This window comes from Aegilops tauschii, chromosome 2 (genome assembly GCF_002575655.3).
Source record: "Aegilops tauschii subsp. strangulata cultivar AL8/78 chromosome 2, Aet v6.0, whole genome shotgun sequence".
Taxonomy (NCBI): domain Eukaryota; kingdom Viridiplantae; phylum Streptophyta; class Magnoliopsida; order Poales; family Poaceae; genus Aegilops; species Aegilops tauschii.
Genome location: NC_053036.3, coordinates 239,666,967 through 239,679,701, shown reverse-complemented (window position 1 = coordinate 239,679,701; position 12,735 = coordinate 239,666,967). Strand labels below are relative to the sequence as shown.

Genomic DNA, 12,735 nt, shown 5'->3' with positions numbered 1-12,735 from the left:
TAACGCCCCGGATCCGATGCGCCAGGTGTCTTCCAGTTATTCGTCGTTGTTTCCATGTCATTTGCTTGCGTGTTGCATTTTGCCATGTCATCATCTGCATTGCATCATCATGTTTTTCAAAACTTGCATCCGTTCGGGTTCCGCCGGTTCTCTCCGTTGTCCGTTCTGAGCCCCGACACACTCGCGCGCGCCCATCGCCCCTCTCAGACCTTGTTTCATGAGCGGGAGAAAAATGCTCTCAGAATGGGCCGAGATTTGCCGAGTGGCCTTGGTATATCACCGGTAGACCGCCCGTCAAATTTCGTTCCATTTGGAGGTCGTTTGACGCCCCCACGGTTATCCGCGTAGCCCGAAACCCCTCTCTCTTTGCAGCCCAAAACCCCTCCACCACAGCCCACTAACCCAGCAAAACCCCCTCCATGCTCTCGGTCATTCGATCACGATCGTGTGGGCGAAAATCGCACCCCATTTGGACACTCCTAGCTCACTCTACCTATATATTAGCCTCCCCCGTCCAAATCTGAGGAAAAATCCACCCCTAACCCTAGCCCCGCTCCCTCCGCGCGCCGGACACGTCCGGTCCATGCCGGACAAATCGCCGCCGCTGCCCCGAGCCAATCCCGCGCTGCCACGTGGGCGCTGCCGCCTCCCGCGCCGCCGGCCCGCCCGGGCCCGAGGCCGGCCCCCGCGGCCCGTCGCCTCCGCCGAGCGCCTCCCCGCGGGCCCGTCAGCCGGTCGCCGCCCGCGTCCCCGCCCGCCGGTCGCCGCGCCTCTCCCGTCGGCCGCCGCCTCGCCGCCCGAGTGCCCCGCCTGTCGCCGTTGGCTCCGTCTCCGGCCAGATCCGGGCCGGCGCCGCCCGGATCCGGCACCGCCGCCCCGTCTCCGGCCCTCCCTCGTCCTCTCGGGCGCCGTCTCCGGCGAGCCGTCGCATGCCTCGGTTCGCGCGCCCAAACCCTAGATCTGGGATTTCGGAGGTGAAAATCCCACTGTCCTTTTTCTGTCATGTTATGTTGCCTCCTTTGACCAGTCATATATTTATGCTCGGTGATCCGATTTGTGCATATAATATGTCAAAATGTTCATCATGAGATGCTTTCCGTTTTGTTCCTTTGTGCCATGCTTGTTTGAGTTAATCTTGATGTCATAATCATCGTTGCAAGAGTGTTATATGATGTTAACTTCTGTCTGCTATCAGAACTTGGTGATTTGTCTTTTTCATTGCATCTTGTGTGTGCATCCTATGAGCATGAGCTCTACATGTGTTTTGTACTACATCATGCCATATTTACAGGGGTGCTTGTCTTATATTTTTGTGATCTATGTGGTGACTAGCACAAGCATGCCAAGTAGCCTCCGTGATGTTGCTGATTTCTGTGACAGTCATTTCTGCTAGGTATGTAGCTGTATCTTTGTGATGCCATGTAAACCTGCTGTCACCATGAGTTTTATGCATAATCTGGAGATGTTCACTAAGGATGTTTTGTTATACATATTATGGTCTAACCATCCATGCCCTTGTTTGCATTTATAGCCTGCTTTAGCTTGTTGTTATCTTGCTCTCAATTTGCTAAATAATATTGCTGTCAGCCTGTTAACATGAAGTTCAGTTTTGACATGTGTTTTGCTAGTGATCTATGCACCCTATGAACTTGATCTTGCCATGCTTAGCTTCATAATTATGCCATCTTACTGCTGGATTCCTTCACATGCCTTTAAATGCTTTGTGATGAGTGATTTGAGCTCGCAAAGATGCCTTCATAATTCTGTTTATGCCATGCTCAGTTTTTCTGCCAAGTCTGAATCTGTTTATGGAACTTGCTATGTTTACATGGGTGCCATCATATCTTCTGTGCCTTTTTGGCTCGTGATCAGTAAGGGACTTTTGTTTTATGCAATTAGTAGATTCATACCATGCCTTTTTTTGCTATGATCTGTTCCTGTAGCATATTGTTTGATAGCTCTAAACTTTGCAACCTGATGTTATTTCTGCCATGTCCAGTGAATTCTGCTAAGTCTGTGAAACTGTTATTATTTGCAATCTTGCCATCTCCTTTTGAGCATGTTATAGTGTTTTCTGAAGATAGATCAGTGTTCATGTTTTGTAATGCTTTACCTGTACATCACGTCCATGTCATTTGTTTTCATGTTAAGGTGCTGTAGCATGTTGTTTTGATACTTGCAAGTTGTCTAGTTGCTGTTTTGAACAGCTTGTCCTTTAACCTTGTTTCATGTGTATGTGTTGAACCGTTGCTCCGTTTTGAGCATGCTCTATATGAAACTTGCTTAGTTTTGCATGTAGTTTCATATTACCTTGTTGCATCTTTGTTTTGAGGTGTTTGCTTGATGATTGAATGCATTTTGCATCAATGTCATGTTTAACTTGTTTTGCTCATATCTTCTAGGCCATAGCTCCGAACTAAATGATCTTTATATGTAACTTGACTAGAATTTCGTGTAGATCATCATGGTGCATCTTAAATTGCTGTTTAATAACTTGAACATAAGGTTTATTCAGATCTGGACCAATTTCGAAACTTGCATATGAGGACTTACCGGAATTGTTATATGTTGTTTTCGGCCTCATTTAAACTTGCTTTGATGTGTTGTTCTTGTATGCATCATCTCTTGCCATGAGTAGCTTCATGTAGCCTTGTCATGCATCATACTTGATTGAGCATCATGCCTTGTTCATGTGTGGTGTGTTTACCTTGTTGTGTGCTTCTTCTCGATAGTTCCTGTTTCGTTGCGATCGTGAGGATTCGTTCGTCTACGCTTGGTTCGTCTTCGTGGCTTCATCTTCTTCATGGACACGTTCTTCTTCCTAGCGGGATTTCAGGCAAGATGACGGTTACCCTGGATCTCACTACTATCATTGCTATGTTAGTTGCTTCGTTCTATCGCTATGCTGCGCTACCTATCACTTGCTTTTCAAGCCTCCCGAATTGCCATGAAACCACCTCTAACCTTTATCACCCTTCCTAGCAAACCATTGTTTGGCTATGTTACCGCTTTTGCTCAGCCCCTCTTGTAGCGTTGCTAGTTGCAGGTGAAGATGAAGTTTGTTCCATGTTGGGACATGGATATTGTTGGAATATCACAATATATCTTATTTTAATTAATGCATCTATATACTTGGTAAAGGGTGGAAGGCTCGGCCTTATGCCTGGTGTTTTGTTCCACTCTTGCCGCCCTAGTTTCCGTCATACCGGTGTTATGTTCCTTGATTTTGTGTTCCTTACGCGGTTGGGTGATTTATGGGACCCCCTTGACAGTTCGCCTTGAATAAAACTCTTCCAGCAAGGCCCAACATTGGTTTTACATTTGCCTAACAACCTAAGCCTTTTTCCCTCGGGTTTCCGGAGCCCGAGGGTCATCTTTATTTTAGCCCCCCGGGCCAGTGCTCCTCTGAGGGCTGGTCCAAACCGAGCGATGTCCGGCGCCCCCTGGCAACCAGGGTCTATGCCAACCCGACGTCTGGCTCATCCGGTGTGCCCTGAGAACAAGATATGTGCAGCTCCTATCGGGATTTGTCGGCACATCCGGACGATCTTGCTGGTCTTGTTTTATCAATGTCGAAATGTCTTGTAACCGGGATTCCGAGACCGATCGGGTCTTCCCGGGAGAAGGAATATCCTTCATTGACCGTGAGAGCTTATAATGGGCTAAGTTGGGACACCCCTGCAGGGTATAAACTTTCGAGAGCCGTGCCCGCGGTTATGTGGCAGATGGGAATTTGTTAATGTCCGGTTGTAGAGAACTTGACACTTGACTTAATTAAAACGCATCAACCGTGTGTGTAACCATGATGGTCTCTTTTCGGCGGAGTTCGGAAAGTGAACACGGGTTTTGGATTATGTTTGCCGTAAGTAGGAGTTCAGGATCACTTCTTGATCATTGCTAGTTTCACGACCGTTCCGTTGCTTCTCTTCTCGCTCTTATTTGCGTATGTTAGCCACCATACATTGCTTAGTCGCTGCTGCAACCTCACCACTTATCCTTTCCATACCCATTAAGCTTTGCTAGTCTTGATACCCATGGTAATGGGATTGCTGAGTCCTCGTGGCTCACAGATTACTACAACAATAGTTGCAGGTATAGGTTATGTGATGATCATGACGTGAGAGCGATTTTGCTTGTTTTGGAGTTCTTCTTCTGCTTCTTCTTTGATCAGGGGATAGGTTCCAGGTCGGCAGCCTGGGCTAGCAGGGTGGATGTCGTTTGAGCTTCTGTTTATGTTTCATCCGTAGTCGGATGTTGTTCTCATGTATATTGATGTATTCTTGCGGCATTTGTATGCCTTGTATGTATCCCCATCTTTTATGTAATGTTGATGTAATGATATCCACCTTGCAAAAGCGTTTCAATATGCGGGTCTATCCTTGGTGGGACCTTCGAGTTTCTCTCAGATAGGGTCGCATATTGGGCGTGACACTGTGCTTTTCTGCCACCCTTGCTGTCTCATCGCTCTTGCATGCTTCACCTATTAGTTCAGCATAGTTCTTGGTCAATACGACGTGCCTCACGGAGTCCATGGTTGCCTCCGGTCTGTCATCATGTACAACCAAAACTGCATTTGATGTTTGTGGCCCCAACGCATCATCAGCATCCCAAGTCCATCGCCTTCGTATGAAATGGCGGGGCAAACGCGTGACCGCGTGCATCTCCATTATTTTGAGTATGTGGCAGCACACAATCCCGTCCCATTCGTATTTGCAGCATTCGCAATAGTATTCACCTTCGTTTACCAAGGCCTTCACAAAGTAGTTTCTTCCCTTGTCCGGGTCTTCAGGTTCTGAATCAGACATTCCCCTGAGAGTACACACCTTGAATGTACATTCGTCAACCTAGTAAGCTGCGTACATGCTGGACAGCTTTATTTCTTCCTGGAATTTGCATGTTTTGTGCTCGTTAAATTCTCATATTATTTTTAGCAACTTTTGTTGAGGTAGGGCACACCATAGCAAGTGTATTAAAATCAACGATGGCAAAGAAAGCATTTTTCCACATTTCTTTGTATTGATTGTTTCCATATTGCAACTGTAGTTTATTTCACATGGAGTTAAAGTGTAACGAGCACGAAAATCAATATGTTGTACAGTGTAATCATGTGCTATTTTTTGAAATGACTAGTATGTCAAAATATGGCAAGTACATTGCATTCTATATGGCAACTACTATCTTTCTGGTACTGTAACTGCATCATATTGTTCTCATGGCAAATTAGGTCATCTTACATGTGAAATACCATTGCACTATACATGGCAATTACACTACATCCCACATGGCAACCACACCACATTCAAAATGGCAACTACACTTTCTTTCACAACACACGACAACTATTATTTGTTTTCCAACTACTCAGTTTTTATTCCATTTTCATCTTTTGCATTCATGTGTTCACTATAGATGACAGCTTCAAACCAGTACACATGGCAAACATATTTATAGATATTTTTGGTTTGCTTCCTTTTTAAAACAAGCATGCAGAGTTTGTTCTTTGTTTTATCAAACAACATTTTATGTTTCTTTTTAGCAATTTTCAATGTTGAATGTGCCGTGTCATACATGGCAAATAAGACCATACGATCACTCACTTACTTGTTAAATATCTTGTTGGTGTATATCTTGCTCATCTGCCTCTCCATCGGTAAATATGTTAGCAATTTAGGCTGCTTGAGTGCGGTGTTTGCTTCTTACTATAGCTCAGATCCCCGTGTTTTCTGTTGCAAAGCTGAATATTGCTTGGCAAACTGCAGCAATGAGTTGACAGGGCTCACGTAACGCTTCATAACAGCATTGAAACCCTCGCTGTGTTGCGTAGTCTGCAAAAATGGATAGAAGCACTGCATGAAGAAGGCCGGCACCCAGTACATCCGCTCGTCCCATAGGTTATTAAGTGTCTCGTTGTCTTGGACTTGGTATTTTTCAATGATAGCCGTCTAGCTCCATTCAAACTCTTCCACTGTCAAGCTGTGGTCCACACACAACTCGAATGCCTTGTGTAGTTCTGGACGGTCAGCAAAGAATGGTCCTAGCCTCTCTTTAGCCTTCTTAATAATATGCCACCTGCAGCGCCTATGCACTGCCAATGGAAAGACCTCCTCTATGCCTGCACGCATGCTAAAGTCCTGTTCTGTTATTATGTTCATCGGAGCAAGTCCATCCATGCACTCTAAGAAGGTTTTGAACAGCCAAGTGTAACCATCAGTATCTTCGTTCCGCATGAGACCGCAACCAAACTGCAAGGACTGATTGTGGTTATTTATTCCTATGAATGGAGCACATGGCATCTTGTACATATTCGTGAGATATGTCACATCGAAAGAAATGCAATCACGGAAATGTTTGTAGGCTCTTCTTGCCGCACCATCCACCCAATACATGTTTCTGACACGGGTCCTCATCGTCCAATCATATCCTATAGAAGAAATCGGGATCTACTTTTGCTTTCTCTTCGAAGTAGGCGATCGTGTCTTCTAAGTCAGCCAATCTGCTCTCTCTGCGGTACTCTGCCTTTAGGTTTGTGACGTCTGATGGTATGTAGGGCATGCTACTCAGACTTCCATTTTTTTTGTGGATCATGGAAAGTATCTGGACCATTCTTGATGGACTGGCGTTACAATCATGTAGCAACTTTATGAATTCCTTCTCGTGAGGACTGAATCCTCTGTGGGCGCTCAGAAATCTTACTAGGTCAAACTTCTTTATCAGATCGTGGTTGTGTTCTTCGACATATTCGGTGACCACCCACCAAGCTCCATCTGTGTTTAGCTTCATCCTGACAGGCAATCCCGTCTTGAGAATGATGCCTCTCTTTCGTTCCGGCACGACATGCACAACACCTTTACTCTTCTTGTCCTTTCATGCCCTGCAACACCTTACCTCACCTTTGTTGTACTCGTTAGTTTTTTTATTTCCTATGGTATTCCGTGTTCACCTCAAATCCGTGGAACAACGCATATCTCTGATAGTATTGCTTGGCATCTTCAAATGAACCAAATCTCTGTCCAACATAAGGTGGTTGAGGTGGCATGATTTCTGATTGTCCCTCTTCTTCTTCCCCTTGTGTTTTATCATCAGTTTCATCATTCACTTCAGTATTGGCGGCTGTTTCATCTGTTCGAGTGTTGGTTGTGCCGGTGCGCACAGGCGTGCTTGTCATCATTGCTGCAACGATTGCCAGTTCTGACACTGATTCTGCATTGTTTGTGGTAGTATAGGTGACTAGCTCGTGGAACACCCCTTCCGTGTGCTCTGAGGTACCCGCAGTAGATGTCTGTGCACCACTGTTGATTGTAGTCGAAACTCCTGCAAAATCAGGTACGTGTGTAAGCAGTATTGCTTGAATGGCATCTTCATTGAAATGAAATATGGCAGCTGCATCTGATTGTTCATGGCAACTACAGCTTATTCTACAAGGCATTTTTTCATAGGTGCCAATGCATTGATGACGCATTGGATTGAGGCATCTGCAATTTATTATTGTTCCCATTTTTGCATAGGTACATAACCAGGTGTATAAGTTACATGTATAAATTGTTGGGATGTGCAACTTTGAAATCATGGCAACTGTAACCCATATTTTTTTGGCATGACACCATGCATATATGCAAGTCTTGAGCATCTGCATTTGGCCATGTATGGCAACTGCAGTTGTCCAGCCATGGCAGCTATAGTTAACCTAATATGGCATCTGCAGTTGCCAAGTCATGGCAATCAACATCTTAACATCAAATGCATTCTAAGTATGAGCACACAAGGCAAATGCAGATAATCACAAATGGAAAATACACACAGACAGTAATTGACAAATCCAGATGATCATAGATGACTAATGGACGCATTCACTTGGTGGCTAGTGCAGTTGTCACGACCACCGTGACAAGTGCACTTTTCCCAATGCTTTCCACAAAGCAAATGCATGGTTTTTTCTGGTTCACAAATTACCTCGTCTTGCCACATGTGCTACTTGCAGTTGGTGTGCCACTTCAAGTTGGTGTGCTGTATCTGCATTACTGATGGCCTGCAATGGTGCATAGATGACTAATGGACGCATTCACTTGGTGGCTAGTGCAGTTGTCACGACCACCGTGACAAGTGCACTTTTCCCAATGCTTTCCACAAAGCAAATGCATGGTTTTTTCTGGTTCACAAATTACCTCGTCTTGCCACATGTGCTACTTGCAGTTGGTGTGCCACTTCAAGTTGGTGTGCTGTATCTGCATTACTGATGGCCTGCAATGGTGCAGCTTGCCACGAGACCTCTGGTGGTGTGGTTGTACCATAAGAACCTGCGATCATGTCAACGTATATCATAAGATGGGATGCCATATTTTTATTTGTATGAAAACATGTTAAACCTCATTTTTCCTTGTCGCATCATGTGGAAGTTTAGTTTTGAAACCATGGCAAACATAGTCCACCATGCAAGGAAACTACATTTGACAAGCATTGACCAACTGCAGTTGGTCAGGCATGACAACTGCAGTTGTTCAAACATGGCATATGTAGTTGAGCAGTCATTGCAGCAGCAGTTGTTCAGTCATGGCAACCACAGTTAACAACTACGGTTGGTCAGTCATGGCAATTGTAGTTGTTAAAACATGGCATATGTAGTTGTTTAGTCATGGAAACTGCAATTGTTCAGACATGGCAACTGCAGTTGAGCAGTCATGGCAACTACGTGTAATCACGCATGGAAAATGGTAGTCATACATTTAATTTGGCACATGCAGTTGTCCACGGATGGCAAATACAGTTGACCAGGCTTGGCAGGTGCACTTTTCATCATTTTTTTGATTTATATCAGCTACAAACGCCAATGTCATCTATTTTTCATTTTCGTCACACCACGTAAACACCAATGTTATCCAGTTTCCTTTTCTGATAGCCTGTGCGCAAGACCATTTCTTACATCTCAACTGTGTAAGACGTTGATGGCAGGTATCCGGTTGCCACCTGTTGCCACGTGTTGCATGATGGTCCTGTGTTTTTCAAAATACTCGTAAGTCTTGCCATCCTTGCATGTTTTTTTTGCCACATCAACATGCTTTTGCATTACCTTGATTTTCCACATTTGCTACTTGAAGTTGGTCTCTCGCATATCTATCACCGATAGCCCCCTTTGTTGCAACTTGCCATGGTATCCCTGCATGTGTGGTTGTGTCATAAGAACCTGTGAATAATGTCATTGTAGTACATAAGTAGAATGCCATTTCCAAGTCCACAAACATGTCAACTGTCACTTTTTCATCACGCATCATACCTATGCTCGTGTACTGCTCTAGTAGTGGCAACAATGGTCATGCAGAAATGAGTTGATTGTACTCTATTGCATCCCAAGGGGGCGCTTGTGGCCTTCCAGAAAACCAAGGATCAGTCCCGTCTTCATGATTCATTTTTCTGCTTCTCCCACTATTTTTTAATCACTGCATGAATGAGAACGCATTATTATTCCAATTTCATTTTGTTGTTTCCACATAAAAAGAAACACGACAATCTTATCACATGACTGACATAAACAACTATTACAACATGGCAAGTAGAAAACATCGTAGCCGTGCATCTCTGTTGAGAGGGCATGCATATTCATTCTCTTTCTACAATCTAGATGGCAACTACCATGTAGAACTCGTGGCAACTAACAACATAACATGATGGCAACTACCAGCAAAGTTAGGTGGCAACTATTTTTCCCTTCATATGTACCGGCCAAAATTCTCTGTTCTGCCCTGCTTCCCCACGGTTTGCAACATTTTCCCCCATCGTTTTTGTCTAACTCTTAGTGAATCCTAAACATATTTTCGAGCACCTTCTAGTAGCAACGCCAACCTAAAAGCTTAGTTCGAACTTCTGATCACCCGTATTTATGAAAGATCAGATCTAGGATACAAGATGGCAACTTTGTGTATTTTGGAGGGGGGAGGAGAATGCACATGAACGGCCAGATTCATGTGATTTGTAGATCCATGCGGCACAAATCTAGTACATCTGTGGTCTGTTTTGCCATGACCTTATGGATCCAGTCGCCTTCTACATGGGCAATCTAGACGTGAAATTATTGGGGGGAGGAGATAGGAGAACGACTAGATGCAGGATGTTTTCTCACCTTTTGTGTGAGTTCGTTGCCGTGTTTTCTGTCGAGGGGGGTGGGGGCGCTAGTGACCTGATCTGGTTACCATGGCAAGTAGAGAAGGAAGAGGATGGAGGTAGGGGAAGATTTGCCGATCCGGAGGTTGGAGATGACCGACGGTGGCTACTCTGGCTCGCGGGCGGGTAGGGACGACGGCCGAGAGATGGTTTTTGGTCGTGCGGGCCGCGGGGTCACTCGCCCGGGCGTGTGGGCGATCGCGCTGCACACCAGACGTGCGGGCTGCGACGGGGTGTGGCCGGAAGTGCTCGTGCGGGCGGGCCTGTGTCGATGCCACACGGGGATACCCCCTAGATGCCACACGTGCGGTGGATATCGGCGTCCAAAAAATTGCAGCGTCCGCACCTTCAGCGCCATCTAACGAACGCATAGTGCCAGCGGAAAAAATCCTTAAAAAGCTGCAGCGCCAAGGATTCGAACTCACGCCGTTTGCTTTCTAAAGCAGCTCGACTAACCACTAGAGCTAACTACTTCTCCTATTGTTATACCTTGATAGTGATTAAGGACAATATGGGCTGCGCGGTTCCAAAAAATGAAAGTTCACAGGTGAAAAAAAATTCACGAATTTTTTTCAAAAAAGAAAAGGCTCACGTATTCAAAAAAGTTCACAAATAATGAAAAATGTTCACGAAATGTCAAAAATACCACTAATTTAAGAAAAATTAGTGAGTTTGAAAAAAGTTCACTGATTTGAAGAAGTTCATGTGAAACAAAACAAGTTCAAGAAAATTGAATAAAGTTCACCAATTTGAAAACAATTTCATCAATGTTTTAGGAAAGTTCATCATATTGAAAAAAAGTTCATTGTGTTTGAAAAAAGTTCATCAGATTTTAAAAAAGTTCATCGAATTTGGAAAAGTTCGTTGATTCTGAAAAAAGTTCATGGATTTTGAAAAAAGTTCATCGATTGGAAAAAAATACATCGAATTTGAAAAAATTCATCAAATTTCAACAAAAAGTTCACCCAATTTAAAGGAAGTTCATCCTATTTGAAAATAAAAAAGTTCATCGATTTTTTTTTAAAAGGCGCACTAAAGAAAACAAAGGAAGAAGTGAAAAAAAAAAGAAAAAAAAGAAAAGAAACCGAACTGAAGAGCAGTAAAAACATGTGAAGAACGAGCTAACTATTCACTCGCGGGCATGTGCCCTGGTGGCTATAACCGTGCACTTGCAACAAGGTGGCGTGTGTTCGAATCCCCTTCGCCGGACACATTTTGCCTTTCACAAACAGGAAAAAGAACAGAACGGAGGTCCTATACTTTGCATCAAGTAGGTGTTTTTCTTTTTTCTTTAAAAAAAAGTACTCCAACATTTTTTTGAGATTTTTTTTAATGTGACCCCAAATGCCATCGTTAAAAATATTGTTAGTAAGGTGAACCAGAAAAATACCGAAAAGTATATAGTTCCTGTTGGCGCGAATAAGCCATGCCCAACGGCGGTGACCGGCGAGACCGGAGGGCCAGGGAGGCTCCGTGAACTATGTTTCTGTTAGCTAGTAGGTTGTTTGCATGGATAAGTTAGTTGGTCGCCTGAGTTGTGCAGCCACTGGCCATGCATGTCCTGGTGGAGAGATTCTAGGATATGGAGTTAGTGCATGCGTGGTGACTTAGTTAGCGGATGAGCCGGCTGTGTACGTGCTAGTGGTGGTCGGTGTGATGGCCGGGTCTTGGCTGTGCGTGTGTAGTCGGGTATAAAAAGGCCCCTGATGTACTGTTTGCGGTGCGCTGGTATGAGCCGAGCCTAGGAGCCAGAGATGAGGTAGTCTCCACCTGGACTGTGGTATGCGCCCGGTTGGCTGTGAGAGAGCTCCTCTGGGTAGGCTGCGGTGTGTTCCCATGCCCGGGTATGTGCCTAGTAAAGTGAGGCCATTCGTGCGGCCGAGGCGCCGTTCGTGCGGCGGAGGCGTTTGTGCGCCGAAAAAATTATGTGCTCCATCTGTCACCTTAGTTTGTGCGAGTGAGAGAAAGAGAGCGGCAACAACATTTGGTATCATGAGCTGGTTCATCTTGGGCGGGGTTCGCCGTGCCGGAGGCGTGCCGGTGGTGACATCGTTCGTTGGCGGTTGCGCGAAGCTCTGGGCCATGTGTCGGCCTCTGGAGGTGCGCGGTGCTGCGGCTGTCATGGCGGACACGGAGGCGGCGCGCGGTGAGTCCGTGTCGAGCATGGCGAACGGGGAGTCCTCGGTGATGCGGCTGCGTTGCGAGCACGTGGCGACGGCGACTCGCGGCGAGTCCAGGCATGGTGGTGGCATGCGGCTTCGACATCGAGCAACGCGGCAACCGCGGCTCAGGCGCGGTGAGCAGACAGTACAGCGCTACGCGCACGGAGGCGCGTGGTGGCGTCGGGCGGAGATGGCCATGACGACGACGGCAACGACGAGAGTTGCAACAACTCCGGCGGTGGCGATGCATGGCTAAGGAGGTGAGTGTTGGCGCGAATAAGCCATGCCCAACGGTGGTGACCGGGGAGACGGCGTCCAGGTCGTGAGGATGAGCGGGCGTGCTCACCATCGGGAAACCGAAGGGCCAGGGAGGCTCCGTGAACTATGTTTCTGTTAGCAGGTAGGTTGTTTGCATGGATGA

The 12,735-nt window shown here is 45.7% G+C and overlaps 1 protein-coding gene and 1 long non-coding RNA gene across 2 annotated transcripts; both read right to left on the bottom strand.

Annotated features, from left to right (window-relative positions):
- Nucleotides 1-6,817: 6,817 nt before the first annotated feature.
- LOC109768053 (uncharacterized) lies at nt 6,818-8,296 on the bottom strand. Its single transcript, XM_045233768.2, has 3 exons — nt 8,163-8,296; nt 7,951-8,026; nt 6,818-7,311 (listed from the first exon to the last, which is right to left on the bottom strand). The coding sequence occupies exons 1-3, from the start codon at nt 8,175-8,177 to the stop codon at nt 6,914-6,916; spliced, it is 489 nt and encodes a 162-aa protein (XP_045089703.1). The 5' UTR covers nt 8,178-8,296; the 3' UTR covers nt 6,818-6,913.
- Nucleotides 8,297-8,834: 538 nt separating this feature from the next.
- On the bottom strand, nt 8,835-9,431 carry LOC141041626 (uncharacterized). The gene is made up of 3 exons (XR_012202368.1): nt 9,269-9,431; nt 9,065-9,178; nt 8,835-8,987 (listed from the first exon to the last, which is right to left on the bottom strand). It is a non-coding gene; the product is annotated as an uncharacterized lncRNA (long non-coding RNA).
- Between the last annotated feature and the right edge of the window lie 3,304 nt (nt 9,432-12,735).